Source organism: Miniopterus natalensis, chromosome 10 (assembly GCF_054644295.1).
Source record: "Miniopterus natalensis isolate mMinNat1 chromosome 10, mMinNat1.hap1, whole genome shotgun sequence".
NCBI lineage: Eukaryota > Metazoa > Chordata > Mammalia > Chiroptera > Miniopteridae > Miniopterus > Miniopterus natalensis.
The window spans coordinates 32,242,158-32,262,610 of NC_142090.1; the positions used below are offsets into that span (position 1 = coordinate 32,242,158).

General features: G+C 41.2%; 1 protein-coding gene across 10 annotated transcripts in view; it reads left to right on the plus strand.

Annotated features, from left to right (window-relative positions):
* COA1 (cytochrome c oxidase assembly factor 1) overlaps positions 1 to 18,120 on the plus strand; it is a 129,462-nt gene extending 111,342 nt beyond the window's left edge. For 9 of the 10 annotated variants that reach the window (XM_087821064.1, XM_087821070.1, XM_087821072.1 and 6 more), the window contains 5 exons: positions 660 to 712; positions 2,642 to 2,741; positions 11,018 to 11,166; positions 15,205 to 15,281; positions 16,372 to 18,120. In XM_087821064.1, coding sequence (XP_087677190.1) covers positions 660 to 712; positions 2,642 to 2,741; positions 11,018 to 11,166; positions 15,205 to 15,281; positions 16,372 to 16,471 — 479 coding nt within the window. In that variant the 3' untranslated portion in view covers positions 16,472 to 18,120. The remainder of the gene's footprint in view (positions 1 to 659; positions 713 to 2,641; positions 2,742 to 11,017; positions 11,167 to 15,204; positions 15,282 to 16,371) is intronic. The other variant, XM_087821068.1, reaches the window with a different exon arrangement.
* Positions 18,121 to 20,453: the final 2,333 nt, after the last annotated feature.

A 20,453-nucleotide genomic window follows, 5' to 3' on the forward strand; every position in this document is an offset into this window, starting at 1 on the left:
GATTGCCTGGGTCTGAATCCCATTTACACGCTTATTTGTGTGATGTGAGGTACGTTACTTAACCTTTCTGTGCCTCACTCATCTGTAAAATGGAAATGATAACAACAGTTCCTACTTCTAGGGTTGTTGTGAGAATTAAATGAAGTATGATATGTACAGTGCTTAGAAAATACCAGGCACCTAATAGTAAGAGATACAAATATTCACTATTATTATCAATATTATTAAAGGCTATGTATACATTTATTTCTTTTTAACTCCAAAAAGCTGTTTTTAATCCATGGTGTAAAGCTTATATTGATAGTGTCTTGTTTCTGTGGGCTGCTCACTGGGCCTATGATTGTGTGCACTGTGGTCACATACCCACTGCTATTGCAGTGCGCCCTCCTTTGCCCACACCAGTTTTCTGGTTGGGGCAACAAAAGATACATAGTACACAGACAGGAAAACAGCAGGCTTTGCATTTTCCCCCCTAAGGGCAGAAGAGAAGGGGGAAAACTAGCGCCCTTTATAGACAAGGCTTGTTTTTTAGGTTAAACTTAACTTGTTCATGTTCTACAGCTTGGATTGGTAATAAATCTTGGCTCTATAAAATTAAACACCAGAGAGAATTGGGTTCAAAAAAGTGATTTTAATGTAAAATCATTATCTAATTGCAGGACAAATTTCATTTGATGATTTTCAAGAAAGCTGTGCTACAGAGTGTCAAAAGGTAATGAATGTTCCTGTCCAGGTTTCCCATTAGAACCCTCTAGGGTACCCTGAAGTTAAACAATAGGTGAAAGTTGCTGCCTGGATTTCTCCTGATCATTAGTTTTCACTTGTGTCTGTAACTATACATGAAGGATGAGGTGGCTGTTCTCTGTTTGTTTCAGTATGTCTTTTATCTCCTGCCTCCTGCTAATTTTAGAAACTGCAATCTTGTGAGAAACTGCAGAGCTCTTGCTCCATTATCCCACCCTGTTGAGGGCTCTTTCAAATTAATCACGATCTAACTAATGCATTCTTTGGAGATGTTCTGACCATTTTCATTATTAGATTAAATGTTTTTTTCCAGATTGCATTATTTTAATTGACTTTATACTCAACTTTGGTAAATATTGTTGCATACTATACTGCACCAGCTGAAACTCTTACAGAAGTTGCAGTACATTTATTTGGGGTTTCAGCTGCCTTTTCTTAGTTGAACAAAACTATAAATAAATAATATGAGGATAAGCTAAAACTTTACCTTGCTTAATTTTATAATTTGATCAAAATTTATTATATGCATAAACCTGGATTCAAGGTTATTTCTGTATGAAATTAGTCAACTTTAGCACTATTTAAGGGTTTGTTTAATTGCCGGTTTCCAGGAAGAATAGCCACATGAACTTTTTCCAACAGACCTTCTTATGGATTCATTTACTTGCACATTTCTGGAAATAATAGGTAGACAGTTGTTATTACTCTTCATGTTCTAGAAGGCAGAGAAGCAGACGGTAAGAATGTGTTTACCTTGACTCACAGATTTAGCATTATACCCAGTTCTACACTGTATTGCCTCACACCCCATTAGGTAACACCAAAGGCTTTGTTTTCTAAAGAAGCTCATAAAATCTAAGGTTAAATGTTCAGGACATAAACACTATGGTCATTTTTTGCTTTACCTAAACTTGGAATTTCCATATCAGCTCAAAAATCTTTTTTTTTTTTTTTTTGAGAAATGTCAGCAAGGACAGACAGAGAGAAATTTATCTCACCTAGGATAAGGATATCCTGATGCAGCTTGAGTAGTCACAGCGAACTAGAAGCCTACAGAAAGAATCTGACTCACAGATGTATTTTGTTAGTTTTTGTTTGTTTGTTTGTTTGTTTGTTTTTAATTGGTTGTCAAATTTTAGAATTTAGACAATTTCTCATTAAAGACCTTTTGAAAAATTGGAAGACTCATCCAGACTTGGCCCATATATCTGCTCCCATTTATGTGACTTTTCTAGCCCTGCGGGCTTTTCAATTATAAACCCTGATGTAAGCCAGTATCCTACTGTTTTATGGTTGGGTATTTTACAGCTTTCCAGAAAGACCCAGACCCAGGTTTGAGCATGGGTAAATGTTCTCCAAAAAGAGGATAATTGGCCACATCAAGGCCTACTGGTTGCTCCTAGCTCCACCCAAATCTTCCGGGGACAAGGGTTGGGTGTGTTGTTCTGAATAGGCTGAGCTGGCTCCTCTCTAACTGTTCATTCAGCCTGAAAGTCAAGACCACAGTTCCGTCATCCCAAGCAGCCAGTGATCACTCAGGTCCATTCAAAGGCTCACAAGATCAGCTATTACCACAGAAGGAATAAGCTTCCAGTTTACCAGCCAGCATGACACAAAGTAGCTGTGCTTTTTGGCCATGTAGCACTTGCAGGGCTGCATGTTTGCTCTGTGCTCAGCCACTACCCCCACAGCATGGGTCCCAGATTTAGGCCACCCTCAGAAGGGCACTTCTGCTTTGGCTCCAGAACCAGCCCTGGCATTCTGAAAGGAAGCAAAGAAGGAAAGATGCCTCCTTGCTGACTTCCTCCTTACTCTTCTTTACCTTTGGGGCCCAATCCAGACAAAATCCCTTCATATGAACCTGAATCTAACAATAAATTTTAATCTTTTGTTTAAGTCTCTAGGAAGCAAGATGACAGTGCCTCTGGGAAAACTGTTCCTTTTTACCAGTGTGATGGCTAGTGGGGGCTGTGCCCTTGTGTATTACCTTATACAGAGTAAGTATTTCGCAAACTGCCTGAGGCATGGCCTCTTCCTAGCTGTCTTATTCTAAATTCCTCCATCATAGGAAATACTTCACATGCTTTCTGCAGATTAGAAAGGAGGAGGGGGCCATTTTTAGAACCAGTACACCATTCCATTCCTGTGGCCTCCTACTTGTCCTATAATCCCAGTTTTTCAGGAGCCACAAGTACAACTAAAAGTGTTACCTGTGGAAATGGGTCCTTGCATTGTCACACAAGAAAAGCATTTCCAGGGACCCACATGGGAGGATGAGGTCTGGTGGTAAGATTTATTTGGGCCCTGCTGGGCGTGGCTCAGCGGTTGAGCATCAACCTGGGATCTAGGCGATCAGGGTTCGATTCCCAGTCAGGGCACATGCCCGGTTGTGGGCTTGATCAATGACTCTCTCGTCATTGATGCTTCTGTCTCTCTCTCCCTCTCCTTTCCTCTCTCTGAAATCAATAAAGATATATTTAAAAAAAAAAAAAGATTTATTTGGGTGGAAATAGCAGCCCCTGGGTTCCCAGTGTCTCATCTCCATCCTTCCTGCCATGAAAATGTTTAGCCTTGTCTTCATTAAGCCTAGTACATAAGGCCTGTGTCCAAAAGTTCTGCCCCATGCCAAAGCTTAGTACATCTCTATCTTCATCCGGCTAATGTGTTCTGTTCCCACTGCCCTCTGGCTAATCTTACCAGTGCTTGGAGTCTGCACAACTGCCGGCTGCTGCAGAGAGAGAACACCCAACGAATGGGGTGAGCGTATGTGTTACCGAGCAAGAGAGATTTGTTAAATAAGCTTAGGTTATATTATCTTGGGCTTGGGAAGGACAAGTACCCTTTCAAAATAACCAATCAATTTCCCAATCTTTCGCAGGCTTCTGCTGGTTTCATCCTCCTAACCAATCCATTTTCTAGATCCTCTTCCCAGGCTAGACAGGCAGGTCTTTATGGTTGCAATCTTAGTTCCTACTGTGCATGCCTCATAGTAGAAGCACCTCACCCTGTACCATCTTGGCTTCTAGTGGGTGTGCACCCAGCAGAATTTCTCCTTTATTCTTCTGTCCCTCCCGCCTGTAATCTGTGGGGAACAGATCACTTGCTCCCTGGAGAGTGTGTGAAGCTGTAGTTTTCTAGTAAAGCAGGCCCAATATTGGATTCAACTTCCCAGTTTATTTATTTCTTAATGTCTGATTCCCTTTGTTTCCTTCCTTTATTAATATCTTGCTACCTACACTAACATATTTACCCCCTGAAGAACCTTGGGCCTTGTAATCTTAAAAGGGTAAATGGATGGAGGTCTGATCTTCTGTAACTTCCTCTTGCTGTCAAAAAGCATAGACCTGCCTATCCCCAGTCCCAGAGATTCTTTCTATGTGCTAAAAAAGGAGTGAAAAGGAGGAGACTTCAAGGAGGGAAAAAGGGGTTGTTGTAAAGTCCAGGTTAGTCTTGCTGTCCTTGGGAGGTGGCACATGCGATGTCTAGAGGATGGCACTGCTGGATAGGCTGGCATTCTTGTTATATTCTAAAGGTGACAAATTTGACGAAAAGGTTAAAAAGGCTTAGTCCAAAAATGAAGAGAATTATAGCAACTGAAGGTCTGGTGAGAGGTAAGAACCAGGCGATAGAAGAAGGGACTAACTTTTCTATGTTCCAGATTGGAAGATGGGCTTCCCTGGAGGAAGGTGTGTCGCACCTGTTTGAATCCCTCTTGTTTACCATACTTAAATTCAAATTAGGCTAAAGGGAACATTCTGAGATTTCCCTTCTGAAGCAGGCCTTTTCTGTGTGAACCATTTGGGCAGAAAAGGGAAAGCAGTTTCACGTGAATCCAAGAGACCACTTTATACTTCACCAACTCAACCATCTAGTCCTGACAATAAGTCAGTCAGTCCAGTCAAACTGCTGAGTCTCAATTTTGGAGGCAGTGATGCAGATGGGCTTTCAAAACAGAAGAAAGAAAAAAAATACACAGGTTAATGACACTGCAAATCATAAACCAGTTTCTGAGTCTGTAAGACTGTCAGTAGAAAAGACTTCCAGCCCTGGCCACATGGCTCAGTTGGTTGGAGCATCTTCCCATACACCAAAAAGTTGTGGGTTCAATTCCCTGTCAGGGCACATACCTAAGTTGCAGATTTGATCCCCCGTCAAAACACGTATGGGAGGCAACCAATCGATGTTTTTCTCTCACATCAGTGTTTCTCTTTCCCTTCCTCTCTCTAAAATCAATAAGTATATCCTTGGGCAAGGATTAAAGAAAAAGGAAAGACTTCTAGTTGCTAGAATGAAAATGAGCACTGACATTTTGATAGATCCTTCATCTGCAGTTTAAACATCTTTGGTGATGTCATTAGGTGTTTAAGCACATTTTGTGTGGCATACCCAAACACAGCCTTAGAAAAAAAGCTTTTGTTCTCAATAATTCCTATTCAGAGGATAAGAGAAAAAAATAAAACCTTAGTTTGGAGGGTCGAAGACAACTAGAAAATTCAGGAACCGGTTTTTTTCACAAGTGAAAAACAAAACTTTAAAGGCAATTAACGGGGGAGTTTTAAGAAGAGAAATTGAAACACACTTTCTCTTCCTAAAATCACCCTTATTTTTATCAAAGAGAATGAGTTAAGTCTAGTTTTAATTTGGCCTGATTATGTGCATAAACACAAGAATAGCAATTGATCATATAAACTCTTTTAAATCTGGTTTGCTGGAATCATACAAGGAATAAGCAAGGTACCAGGCTATTTCTCCAATGGGCTTTTATTAGCTTTGAATGTCAATCTTAATTCCTTAAGGCTTTCTGGTGACATCCAGAGTCCAGGCATGTCTCTCTCAGACATGACATTCCAGGCAAAGTCTTGGTTAGGTAGAAAAATGTAAAGCAAAAGGAAATTCTTGTCCTATTTAACAGAGTGAAAATGACCGAACTTCAGCTTTGCATTAGGTAGCTAAAAGGTAAGCTTTGTTTAGATTAGCAAACACATTTCATAACTTCTAGAAACATAGGCTCTTCTATTGGCAAACATACTTTTAAGAGACATACTGCTCTAGAAAGGAACAGCTGAAATAAGTTAAATTGATTTGCTCAGATGACTAAGGTTTTTCTCTTTTGATAAGATTTACCTTCCAGAAATTTGCATTTCAAAAGAGATGGAGCAGATTAGAGTTCTTGGAGACTACATATTTGTATCTAAAAGGTACAGACTTTGGTTTCAAAAAGCCAATTATATATAAGCCCTTTTCTTGAGGGACCCAAAGTTAAATTTCTGCTAGTTGGCAAGTACGTGCCCCAAAAGGGGTCTCTTGAGGCACTGTGGATGGAGGCAGTATTGCCAAAAACTTTCTTCCTTGTAAAAGAGAAAGAACTTGAGTAGCTGAGGGGAGCATGAACGTTCTTAGTGCTCTCTAGCCCTGTGTCATAGGACAAAATCCCAGGATGGCATGTGACCCCTTCTTTGCCAGCCTTTTCCTGCCCTTGATGGCTGTGGTGTCGGTCTCACAGCCTGTGCCTCAACCCTCCCCCAGCAGGAGAGGAGACCTCCCTGAAGAAGATTGCAATACAGTTATATCCAGGTATGGAGCCTTACCAAAAGTCAGGCACTGTTAGTTGGGTTATTTAACTCGACATGGGCCATTTTGATGGCCTCTGGCCTTAACTAGCCTTACCGGAGGTCCTCACCTTCATGTCTGTCTGTATGAGGGGTGTCTAGCACCTCTGCTGCCTTGGGTGGAAAATCTTGTGCTATAACTCGGGCCTTTTTTAAGAAAATTATAAATTGCTAGGCATGAGAGGATGCAAAAGTTGTGGGAAAATTAACAGTCAGTCTCCAGATTAGTTTCTTGTGGAGGTTTTTTTTTAATCATTACTTTCCAGTTAGTTTAATATAAACCTTCCCATTTCTGTGAGTGCTTGCATCTCAGGCTTGGGGATTGGGAAGTTTTCAGCCTTGGAGGCAGATTTACCATGTATACTGCATAGCTAAGGGAGCTCAGTGTCCTATGGAAGCAGCTGCATTTGCAGCAGGGGCCAGAAGCACTGGGGGTGGGCTACTGCCCTCCCCCCAGTGCTCCTGGGACACAGGCACACTAGGGTGGGGAGAGGAGCAAAAGGGGAAGGTGCAGTTCATTCATGCCCATGTGGCTGCAGTTCGGTTTGGCTTGGTCCCTGGGCTGGTCTCCTGAGCACTTGCAGCTACAGAGGGGGAAGGCACTTAGGGGGCCTCACATGCCAGGAGCAGAAGTCACCACAGCAGTAGGTATGTGCACACTTCCCACATTCTATGTTCCCTGGTGCCCATCAGCCCATTGCCCTGCAGGGAACCCCAGCACCAAATGGAGGGAAGGGAAATACCCAGCCTGTGGGTCTGTGGGGCAGTGCTAAGAACAAAGGGACCTGGGGCTGCCAGAGGGGAAATGGGTCCCACACTCACAGGAGTGCTGTGTTCCTACGGGGGAAGTCTGAGGTGGTTGCATGGCAATGAAGCAAGGCCACTTGGCCCACACCCACGAAGTTGGGGCAAGGGGTATTCTGGATTTGAATCTGAAATGGCAGTGAGGGAGGAGAAAAGAAACCAGAAAATGCACAGAGGCAGCAGTAGAGGGGGGAGAGGGGAGGGGGGGAAAAGGGAGGAAGGAGATGAGGTAAGTGAAGAAAAGACCTTCCAACATAGGATGTGAGGTCTTAGCTTTCTTACCAAAAGCCAATATTTCTACTAGGCCCCACCTTGCGCACCAGTGGAAATGGGGTCCTTGTGGTATCACAAGTAAAGCATTTCCAGGGACCCACAAGGGAGGATGAGGTCTCGTGGTAAGATTTATTGGGTGGAAATAGAAGACAGCCCCCAGATTCCCAATGTCTCATCTCTGTGTCCCATAGTGGAAAAAGTCCAGCCTTGTGTTCTTCAGGCCCAGTACAAAGGGCAGGTGTCCAAGCTTAGTCCAGTTTGGTCCATGTCTCTTCTCATTCACTAGTGTAGTCTGTTGCAGGCTGCACTCTGGCGCTGCTAGGCCCACATGGCTGTTACCTAGAGAGAGTGCAAATGAACAGGGTGAGCTTATGTCACCTAGTGAGAGACAGCTCGAGAGCTTTGTTAAGGTTGGGTTATATTATTGTTATACCCAGTTTTCACGAAATTAATTCACAGAGACCAAATTGAGTGTTTGGAAGTTTATTAAGCCAGCGGCTACAAGGGGCTCATGCCCTAAACAGACTCGCAGCCCCAGTCTTCACAGGGAGAATTTAAAGGCAAAACTGCATCCTGGTTGGCATGGAGAGGGGGCGGGAACCTAGCAAAACAATATACAGAAGCCGGAACAAGCATTGTTTAACTGTTACAGTTGGCTATTTCCTTGCACTAGCTTGTAACTGTGTGTTCCTAGCTTGTAACTGTTTGTTCAGGGCTATAGAACAGGGTTGACAGATTACAAATGAAGGTTACATGCTTCATGATTGAAAAATGAGGGTTACATACTTCATTATCTTGGGCTTGGGAAGGACCAGGTCCCCTTTCAAAATAACCAATCAACTTCCCAGTCTTTCACAGGTTTCTCCTGGTTCTTCCCACTAACCAGTCCACTTCCTATATTTTGGGGGGGCTCTATGTCCTTTATCTAATCCAATCTTTTTTCAGGCTAGACAAGACACATTCCTCATAGTAGACACACCTCCCCCTGCAGCATCTTGGCTTCTACTGGGCTTGCACCCAGCAGAGGAATTTCTCCTTTATTGTTCTATCCCTATACCCAGTTATCTGCCAGGAATGGACCGGTGGTTCCCTGGGGAGTTTGTGTAGCTGTAGCTTTCCAATTAAGCAGGCCCAATATTGAATTCAGCTTCCCAGTTTTTTAGGTTTCTTAATGTCTGATTCCCTTTGCTCTCGTCTCTTATTAATGTCTAGCTACCTGTGCTAACAAAAGGATCAGGATTTGTTTGCAAACGCAAGATGGGCATTCATTTCAGTGCACACACTGGACATCCAAGATTGTTGAGATTATATGAAGAACAGAGGGCCCTGGCCAGTGTGGCTCAGTAGTTAGAGTATCATGTTCAATTCACAGTCAAGGGTAGGTACCTGGGCTTGGGGTTCACTCCCCACCCCCAGCCAGGGCTTGTGCGGAAGGCAAATGGTTGATGTGTGTCTCTCACATCTCTGTTTCTCCCTCTCTCTCCCCTGCCTCCCTCTCTTCCACTCTCTCTGGAAAGCAATGGAAAAAATATCCTCAGGTGAGGATTAACAAACAAAACAAAGAACAGAGGGAAGGGGGAATACCAGATGGCTCACAGGTGGGGAAAATTGGCTCTATTTCTCAAGTATGCTCAGCCTGTTTGTCTGCCATTCTTTAATGTTTAGTGGAGGAGGGGACCTTGAGCAAAGGACTCTCTCTGGTGAGAGCAGAAAGTAAAAATAGTCCAGATGGCAAAAACCTTGACAGATGTGGCTTCCAGCCCCACTCCATTCAAATTTGAATTTGTAAAGACAAGCCACGGTTGTGAGTAACCAGGACATTTAAGGTCATTTAATTGCTACTGTTGTGAAGCAATAGCATTTGTTTGTTTGTTTTTAAGAATAATTTTTTTTTTAATATATCTTTATTGATTTCAGAGAGAAGAAAGGAGAGGGAGAGAGAGAGAAACATCAATGATGAGAGAGTCATTGATAGGCCGCAGCCCGCAACTCAGGCATGTGCCCTGACTGAGAATCAAACCCCAGTCGCCTGGATCCTAGGTCGATGCTCAACCACTGAGCCACGCCCTACCGGGCAAGAATAATTTTTTTTGAAGCTCCTCCATGGTTTCTCAGCTTGGCTTTTCACCCTCACTCAACAGCATTTTCACTTTTTGCCAGGATGTTAGAATCACCAACAGTCAAAGCACGGTGTCCTCTCCACTCATTCTTTCTGACCTTCTTTCAGTTGACCCAGAGGTCTTTGAGTCTGGCAATGACCCAAAATGAGCATTCCCAGGGATAATTCGGACTAGAATAGCTCAGCCTCCTCTCCCTTTTACCAAAGGGATAGAGGCAGAACATGACAGGAATGGATGCATTTTACTGGTTGGAGGACTGATAGCCTTTCCCCCTTAGGAAGCTGGAGTCAGCCAATTAGACAGCCCAGCTGAGCTCTGCTGCCAAGTCATTGAATCCCACCTCCAGCTCTTGACTAGTTGTGTGGCTTCTGAAGGAGTTCATCACCTTCCTGGGCCTCAGTTATCTGTGTGATGAGGGATAATACTAGTACTTATGCATGAGGTTGTAAAAATTAAATCGCATAACCTGTGAGATGGTGAGAATTGTAAGATATATGTAATACTGAGAACAGCATCTAGGCATGGAAATCTACAATAAAGTTTAACTGTCTGGACCTAGCATCTGCTACTGCTTTTCTTGTCATGGCTGGCACCTTGCTCACTCCCACAGCATCCCCTGTAGTCCCATTCCTGGGAAGCAGGACAGGAGGGGCCTTCTCCTTGGCCTCATCAGGCTCAAGGTGATTCTCCCTTTTATTACTGTGGTCGGGTGTATAGGAGGGAAATATTTTCTGGTTGTCAAACTAAAAACCTTCCTTGGGAAGCCTACCTTTGCTCTCTCCCTAGTACCTTACAATTTTAGGGAGGTACTTCCTGGAGTTCCAAGTATACTTTGGGCCAAGAAGGGTACTAAAGACAGAGCAGGTTATATCTTTTATCCACATGAAATGTCAGCATAAAACTGTTAACGTGAAAAAAATAGCATTTTAATGTCCTATATCTTGGCCTGAGGGTTTTGTTGTTATTGATGTTATGGTCTATTTTATGCTGTTTTATCATCACCTTCATCTTAGTGGAAGAAGCAATGTTTAGAAGTTCACTCATAGATTCCGGCCTCAACTCTGCCTTGAACCAACTGTGTCACTTTGAGCAAATCATGGTATCCTAGGACTTTAGAACCAAAAGGAGCTTTAGAGAAGATCTGATCTAGCCCCTTAGATGAAGAAATGAGGTGTAGTAAATGAGGTGAGGAAATGAAAGGTGGAGAAGTTGAGGCACAGAAAGGTCAAGTACTTTTCCCAACATCATCTGCAAGATTCCCACAGATCCTGACTTTGTAGACTTTGGTTTTGGAGTCTCAAAAATGGACAGTTTAGAGTAGATTGTACCTAATTCTTTCATCCATAAATTTCATATTTGTATCTGTTCCATGTTGTACATGAATTGTGTCATTTAACTTTCTACAGAGTCTCCTTGACCAAATTTGATAAAGAAAATAAAAATGTAACAACTATCTTTCCCACTTAGAAACTTTTTCCAGGGCTTCCTATTACCAGTTGGCACTGGAGCAGCTGCATAGCCACCCCAAGGCCCTGGAAGCTCTGGGCACTCCTCTCAACATTCACTATCTCCAACTCACCGACAAGTACAACTTCGTGGACATTGCTGATGCCCAGGTAACATGCTCCCCCAGCAAACTGTAGGCTAGGTGCCTACTGAAGGAGAGGAAGGGGCTACCCTAATCCCGAGAGAGTCTGAGAGGAAGCTGGAGTAAGGATTTGGGATAGGAAAAGCTACCATGTAAAACTGCCACTGGGGATTACTTGGGACTTTTGTTAAAAATTTGTGGATTAATTTATTCCAAGTATTTTTCTTCTTTTCTGGACAATTGATGTGGCAGGGAATGCGGTGTTTGTGCTCAAGCACCATTTTGAACTGATAGAGAAATGACCAGTGGTAGTTTTAGTTTTGAAACTTACTTATTTACATTGGTTGCGTGTAATGCTAGTCTATTTTTTCCAGCAATATTTTATCTTCTTTCATAGTTTAGTTGTTAAAACTCGGCTGAATGTAAGATGCCTTTTTTCTTCTGTTTAATAAGTATGTGTTGAGTACATTCTGAGACAGAAAAGTGATTCTAAGTTGTGTGGGGAATACAGAAATGCAGAAGGCTTTCAGGGAGTTTATTGTTTAAAACTCCAGAATAAGACAGGATGGAGCAAATTCTATAGTAGAGGCCTTGAATGGAGCGGTTAGTGGACTGGGAGATTGTTTTGAAGAAAAGAAATGCCAGGCTGAGGAACAGCATACCTAGGAAGGTACCTCACTATGTTCCCTGCCAGCGTGACCTCAGTAGAGGTTCGGGTTGCTGAGGGGGGAGTGTGGTTAGATAGGGTGGGCAGGGCAACTAGAGGGCTGCAGCCTAATCATGTGAGATGTACACACTTGATTCTGTGGCCAGAGGAAGCTCTGAAGTATTTTGAAAATAAGAGTGTGATGCTTTGACCTAGTTTATTTTTTTGTTGTTATTTTTATTTTTTCATGGAAATAGTTTTGTTTTTCTAATGTCAAAAGCTATTTATGTTCAAGTATTCTGATAAATATTTGATCTGGTTTTGTGTGTGTGTGTGTGTGTGTGTGTGTGTGTGTTTTCCTGGTTTAACATTCCTGGTTTTATTAGGTGATAAGGTAAATTAATTCAGATTGGGAATAGCTGGGGACTGGAAGCCTTTAGGAGAACAATGTGGCCACATGGGCATACAGTGGTGAGAGCATAAACTAGAGCTGTGGCCTAGAGAAATGAGAGATGGATATGAAGGCTGTTGTGGTTGCCAGGTGATAGGATTTGGTAACAGTTTTATAGCAGGAGAGGGGTGTGTCAAAGGTGATGCTCTAATGTCCATCATGGAACATTGGAACACTGAGTGGAAAGAGAGTGGTGCCATTCAGTAAGAGGGGGAACCCTGAGGAGAAAAGGGAAGAGAGTGAACATGTATTGAGTGCCTGCTCTGTGCCTAATGGCCTTATTTCCATTGTCTTCAAATCCCTCACTCTGTGTGATGTGGCTCCTCTATGTTTCACCATCTCTGTTCACTTGGCTAGATTTCCATAAGGGTAAGGATTCTGAACAGCCAGGGATTGGGTCTAGCTATTCACAGTGTCTCCCTGCACAGAGTATAGGGCCTGGCAAGCACCTTTGCGGCATCAGTTCTCTCATCCGTTGATCCAGTGACTGGTTGACGCCAAGGTAGTTTTAGTGGGGAACCTCCTCTGGTCAGGCCTAGCTTTTACTTTAGCCCAGTCTTCTAGCACATCTCAGATGCTGCTGAGAGGGCTTCTTCCCCCCTGCAGCCCAGCGCCCTCGGTAGCACTGTGTGACAATGTTGACTGTGGTGCTGGGCACTGGCTTCTGCTACTGCTGAACAGTGTGACAGCACAGTGACAGGAATTCAAGGCCTGATGCCCTGGCCTTTTTTGCTCTTCTGATTTGTGAAGTATGTTTGACATTCTGTCAGGGTTCTTCACTTCCTTTACAATCAGCTATTTATAAAGATGCCTCTATATAACAGGCCATCTTATCCCAAAATCCCTATTTGTAGTTCCTTTATTTTGTTCAGAGGTGAGAAGTTTCAGTTTTTCATAAGGTAGTTGTCATAAGGTAGTATTTTTTCCCAAATATATGTGTGAAAATAGTCTCTAACTACCAACACTTTGGTTTACCAAACACTCCTGCTTTACTCTTTGGCAAACCCTGGACAGTGAAGAAACCAGTCTGTAAAGCACCTCATCCACCCATAGAGGCACAACTGCCGGAAGTTCAGACATTGATCCCTCTGTGTCTGCTGTTCCTCAAAATCCTACTTCTGCCCGTTTATCACACACACACCCTTTATGGTTTTCTTTTAGCATGCAGAGATGCTCAGTGTATGCTCTGTTGCTTAATTTTTTAATGCCCTGAGAAGAGCTATAGCTTGATTTCAAAAGTAAAACTCTGAAGAATCACTTTAGTGTGACTTGGGGTGTGGAGCCACCATCCCATAGCGTGTGTCTTTAAAGTGTGTTTAAATAAATGAGAGAATTTTGGTAAACAAAAGTAGTTCTTTCTCTTGGTGGAAGTTTGCTATGGATAAGATACACCATCTCAGACTAGGAAAGTACCTTTGCCTATCTCCTGGGGCACTGGAAGGCGCCATGGGCAGTACCTTATGATGAGCTTCCTTGTTACAACATTGTTTCTCTTTCACTTGCCTCAAATTGTCTTTAGTTTTCACTGAGAAACCAAAAATATTGCATTCAGTATTTTTTTAAATAGGAGCATATTAGCAAACACCTATCAGCTCACTCTGAGGTTCCCAGGCTGATTCCCCAGACTCAGGACATGGCAGCATCCAGGCAGCACCTGTCCATGTGGGATGAGCCCAGACTGTGGTGGGTGACTGGTGAGGATGAACTAACCAGGATTCCCTTGTCTTTCTCAAACAAGCCTTTACATATTTAAGGCCTGTTCTTTGTGGTCCAGGTTAAAATGTGTGCCAATTTGCTGGTAATAGTTTCCCTTTTTAAACAGTGGACATTGTCCTTTTTTTTCTTCTAATGTTTTGTGAAAAGTTTTAAACATAAAGAAGAAAAAAAAAGAATGTATGCTCTAGAACACATATAGTAACTACCTGGATTCTACAAATAGTATTTTGCTGTACTTGCTTTATCCCACACCTGTTCATATAGCCATATCTCAGTTTGGTTAGATGAACACATTATTTTCAAACATCCATATATCTTTAAACACATATGCATGTATATCATTAACTAGAGTTTAATATTTGTTTATGGCTCCTTTTTTTGAGCTAAAATTTATGTTCTGTGAAAGGTACAAATCTAAGTGTCTTATTTGATGAATTTTAACAAGTACACTTCAAGCCCTTATCTAGATGTAGACTGTTCCCATCACCCAATAGTTCACTTCATGTTACCAGTTTGTCCCGTCTCACATCCCCCAGCCCCAGCAGAGGCGATCACTTTTCTGATATTTTGCCCCCAGTGTACAGGAAAAGAACCTTCTGAAGGAAACAATCCTGATTCCCATTTTCATTTGTAGTTATATAATTGTGGCAATAAGAATGACTTATTCAAAGCTTGAGAAGTTTCACATCCTGGACAGCAAGCCAGTGCTTTGGCTCTTAGCTTAGTCCAGACATTTTATTCACTACAATCCACCAGATTGTTCCCTCTTTATTCTGCTAAATTTGAAGAACTTTACAGTTATAGTGTAGGTCTACAATAATTTTTAGCCTGATATTTTTAACCTGTTTTAGAACATGGAATCATGCATTATATACTGTTGGGTAAGGCTCTTTCACTCAGCATGTTTTTTATATTCACCCATGTTGTCACATGTATAAGTAGTTTTTTCTATTTTAACTGGATTTTAAGTAATCATTGCAAGTACTCAGAGTATTGAGTTTGGCACATAAGGTCTCCTTGCCAAATAAGAGGGCTGCCCTTGACCTCACCAAACCATCCGAAGAGGGGCAGGACATTTGGAGGGAGCCAGATAGAAAACCAGGTGACTTCTCCAGCTAGACTTAAGTTAGAAAATAGCCAGGTTCTGTAGATAATCACTGGTTTTTATAGGGTTAGCTCTAGAAAGTATTATTTTGTCATCTCTTGAGAGGACAGCAACATATCCAATTATCTATCCCATTTTACACTGCCAGTTGAAGATTCCTGTCTCTGGATCCAAGTCAGCAGGCCATCTCTATGTCAGCTCATCCAGAGATGCCCCCTTTAACAGGTATTATGGGAAAGTGGGTGGGTATGGAGGAACAGGAAAAGAACCTTCTGAAGGAAACAATCCTGATTCCCATTTTCATTTGTAGTTATATAATTGTGGCAATAAGAATTACTTACTCAAAGCTTGAGAAGTTTCACATCCTGGACAGCAAGCCAGTGCTTTGGCTCTTAGCTTAGTTCAGACATTTTATTCAATACAATCCACCAGATTGTTCACTCTTTATTCTGCTGAATTTGAAGAACTTTACAGTTATAGTGTAGGTCTACAATAATTTTACAAGTGCTAACACTACTGCCTCAATCTTTACAAATAAATAAAGACATGGATTTCTATTCCAGAATTATTCAATGCATTCTTTATGTAATAGGTTTTTCTTGTCTGATTGCCAATAGCTGCATTCACTCATTTCCCTGGGAAAGCTTCTCTCAGAGATGTTTGCTGTTTAGTCAGGATGTGTTTTAACTCCCCAAGAAAAAAGGAGCAGACAGCCCTTAGGTGCCTCCCCCTGGGCTCATTGACTACAAGGCCTGGGATTAGTGGAGGAAATGGCCAGGTTCTAGCCAAGAATTGAAGGCCCTAGTGAATTAGGAAATGGGGAATAAGCTACTCCTCTTTCCTGATGCCCCTTCAATTTACCCATCAGTCATTCGTTGTTAAACTTGCCTTGACAATGATGCTGATTAAATAATGAGAGCTCTATAATGAAATGTTAAGCCCTAGCCAGTGTGACTCGGTGGGTTGGGCATCATCCCTTGTGCCAGGAGGTTGCTGGTACGATTTCTAGTCAAGGGCACATGCTCGGGTTGCTGCTCAATCCCCAGGTGTGGGGCATGCAGGAGGCAACCGATTGATGTGCTCTCAAATAAATGTCTCTCTCTCTCTCTCTCCCTTCCTCTCTCTTGAAAAATCAATAAACTGTTCTTTTAAAAAATTTTAAAAATAAAAACAAATAATGTGAAAACATTATGTTAACCTACTTATAACATAAAATAGTATTTAAAAAATTTAAGACAATATTCCAGACTGTTTTTTTTCCCTTTTAATTATGTCATTTGCCAATGTTTTCTGGATTACTTTTGGTTTCTGTCAGGTGGTACCTTCAGGAGGTCTGCTTAGAGCTCAAGGATGGTCAGCAGATTCCTGTGTTCAAGCTCAGGCGGGAGAGTGGTGATGAAGTAAAAATGGAATAAAGGTGATCAAAAAGACCCAGCTTTCTCCAAGCATGGCCTTCCCTCATCAACATGTACCCTCTATGTCTTTGAGCCAGTTTTCCAACCACCAGAGGGATGATTGTATGTGCTGGCATATGATAATTCTGGTTTAATTCTGATTTGACCACAATGAATGCTATTCAAGTTTTATTTAATCAGACAGAAATGTTTATTGTAAGTTTATAATTATTTGAAAGTTCTCTGTACAAAGCACAGAATAAAAGGCATCAGTATTAATAAGATGTTTGTTGACTTTTGCTGGTTCTCACCTCTTCTCACCAGCGCTCCTCTTAGTTCAGCTCCATCAATGAAAATAACTGGAACCGAACAATGAATGGGTCCGGGTGCCTGTTACTACTTGAGCCAATTAAGCAGAGACAGGGTTGAATCATATATGAATTTTTTTATTTTCCAATATTACTAGCAGCATGGGAGAGCAGCAGGTCATCAGAATGCTCAGGAAGAACAGCCTTTTGTTTTGGTCACTCTACCCTAAATTCATATTGTTAAGTAGCTTGTGGACATTCTCATTTTGTAATTTTTTGCTTCATTGTTGTTGTTTTATTTTCTTATTTCTGTTTTAGTTACCAGTTGTCTGCCCAATTAAAGATTTGCAAAATAGTTGCTTTATTCCAAATTTTGGAAAGCTTAAAAAATTTGTATGTGCACATAAAGTTAGAACTAACAGGTGCTTATCCTCAGCGTTCCAAACTTAACCACATATTAGAGAACCATATCTTTAGGTTTTTATTAGTTTTATAAGGAGGCTATGTTACAAAGCCAAAGATCTTCCTTCCCTCTGAGCACCAGAGCCTACAAAAAACAGAAATCTGGTAACTTTGTTTTGAAGAACTTACATGGATATTTGCATAACCCATAGACACAGACAATAGTGCAGTGAAGGCCTGGGGAAGTGGCAGGAGTAGGGTTGAGGGAGTGGGGGGAAGGGGACATCTGTAATACTTTCAACAATAAAGATAAATTTTTTTAAAAAGGCCAATTTTATCCTCTTAGTATTACAGGCTTAATGCAATTATAATTGCCTACAATAATGAACATTCTTGAGCTCTTTTCCTACATTATTAATTTTATTGAAGAGAAGCATCTTTAAAAAAAATTAAATTTAGCCCGGCCGGGCATGGCTCAGTGGTTGAGCATCCGCCTAGGATCCAGGAGATCACTATTCGATTCCCGGTCAGCGCACATACCCGGGTTGCAGGTTCGATCCCCAGTTGGGGGCATGCAGGAGGCAGCCAATCAATGACTCTCTCATCATTGATGTTTCTCTCTCTCCCTCTCCTTTCCTCTCTCTGAAATCAATAAAGATATATATATATATATATATATAAAAGTTTAAACATGCTAGTAGAGTATAAGACTTTTTAATTGTTGAAAATCATTCTATTATGGAGCTTCTTGAAAAATATGTTCTTTGTGTCATGCCTGTATGAATTTCCCATGTGTGTGTATTAGACTTTGATTTTTTTCCTGTTAAAAAATAGATAAAAATATGTTCCTTGAATAGATTACCCAATGAAAATTCTATTTCCCTGAGAGTACTTTTGCTAGTGTTCATTGATAAATATTACAATAGGTACAGTCTTTTAAAATAAACAGAACTCTGTACAGTTTTGTGGCGCTTTATTCTTTTAACAATTTTATACTATTCTATTGTCTATATGTCAGTTTATGTATTGCTTCATGTATGACTGTTCTCTAACAACTTCCACTTCCTTTTAGTGTTTGCTAGTTCTTTTCTTACTGTGGCCAAATCATAGAAAATTATTTGTGTGGACCATCTGTTCTGAAATAAAAGCAGTTGGCAGTTTTGTTTATTTAGAATTTAAATCAAAAGGCTTTCTTAACCCAACTAACAGGAAATAGTATTATGTAGGGGAAAACTCCCTGATTTGTATTTGAAAGCCACCATCTTAGGTATTTTTTCCAGTTAAGTCACTACCATGTATTTACTTATTAATACCTTCATGGGTGATTGTGAACAGGCTGGAACCTGGTCATTGCAATAGACATTGTCTCCCCTCTTCTTTAAGCATAGCATTGATGTGTATTTGCAACTCACTACTTCCTATATATCCAGTAATCACTGTAGGTTCAGCCTTTGACTCCTATTAACTACCTTGAAAACACTTTGGATAATGCACATTGTTATCAGAGGAAGATGGGACTTTTTACCATGAGCAGAATTTGAGCAAATGCCCCCAGCACACCCCATAAAGAGACAGGAGAAACCCAGTGACTGGTAAAAGGACTTTACTAGAATTTTTAAGATTTATAAAGACTGCAGAAGAGAGAGCACAACCAACAAATCAGAGGTCACAGCCAACAAATGGTAGCATGATTCCCATGTGCCATAACTATAAAAAATGCAGCATGGGCTAATTTATAAGTTGCTTACTAGCCAGTATGCTGAGTGGGTAGAAAGGGTCTGGAGAGTTAGAGTATTATAATACTGTGCCAACAGTTTCACACAGTGGTGCTAAAATGATATAGAAGAAAGATACCAATTAGGAATCCAAGAGACACATGGAAGGAGTGGTGTCCCAATAGGTCTTAAAGTCTAAGATTCTGATAAGCAGACATCATGCATGGAGAGTGCCTTGCAAGCAGGAAGAACAACATGAAAAAGGCCTCAGGAGGGGGAAATGTGAGCTATACCCCAGAAATAAGATACCAAATTTGACCACTGTATAGGTTAGCTGAAGATAATAGTAAAACAAAGCCCTGTTAAGGTAAGTTGGCTGTGGTATGAATGCCAGCATTAGCATTTTGCATGGAGTTTGTAGTCATCATAGATTTGGCAGTAAGTATGATTCTACTGTTAATAAAAGTTTAAGAGACTATGCTGAGTCTGTACTGTATGGCTTTCATATAAATCACAAATTTTACTGTCACTTGTTCCATTTTTCTATAATTGGCTTCCTCCTGCCATTCATGTGTCCCACCATTCTCCATTCACCAATTCAGGGATTTAATAATACCTGATAAGACAAGGTTTTATTGCTTTCAGTTTTGGTACAGTTGCATACCAGAAAGATGAACTGAAATAAACTTGACAAATAGTGGCCTCTCTCGTGTGGCATAGTGAAAGGTAAGGGAATTGCTCATTAGACAGCAGCTCTAGAGGGTTTTCTGAAGGTAAATAGCCTTAGGCCACTTGACTATTTGGTGTTTTCAATTAGTCCATATGAAAAATATGAGTAAATATTTAGCAGTTGCCTGTCTTACAGGTGAGGTAATGGTTATGCTCTTTGTTGGGACTCCTAGGCAAAAGATGCTATATATACAGGAGGCCTGATGGAGAAGAGAGGGTAGGGGGTGGTGTAAAGAAAGAAGCTAGAAGGTGACAGGAAAACCTCCAGTCTCCAACCACAAGATTATCATTTCCTTAGTAATCTGTTAACATTGTTTGCGGGTAGTTTTTATCGCGCACTCTACTACCAGTCAACGTAAAACGTATAAATATGTTTCCCGCATACAATGTGTTAAAGCTTGAATTCAACAGAGTTGCTCAGCTGAAAGCACTGTCAGGAATGTGTACAGAAAATGCATTTTAACATACAAGGCAGAAAAGGAGATGATAGTATTAAAAACATGCCTCATATACAAGTGCCTTTTGTTAGTATAAAGGCTTCATGTCAGACATTTGTCCCTCCAGCACCACATAACACTTATCTTTTAAAGTTAGATAACTACCCTATTAGTGTCAGCCACCTTACAGTAATAAGTAAATTTTTACTTTCAGATTATTTTTATAAGGTGAGAAACTATAGACCAGCCTGCCTCATGAAGGTTGTTGCAAAATTCATAATGTGAGGTATATTGCATTATTTTTCACAATATTTTGATGCATCTCCCCTCTCTATGGAAAGATAATACATCCCTGCCTTGTTGAACTTAGATGTGACCATGTGATTTGTTTTGGCCAATGAGTTGAGTAGAA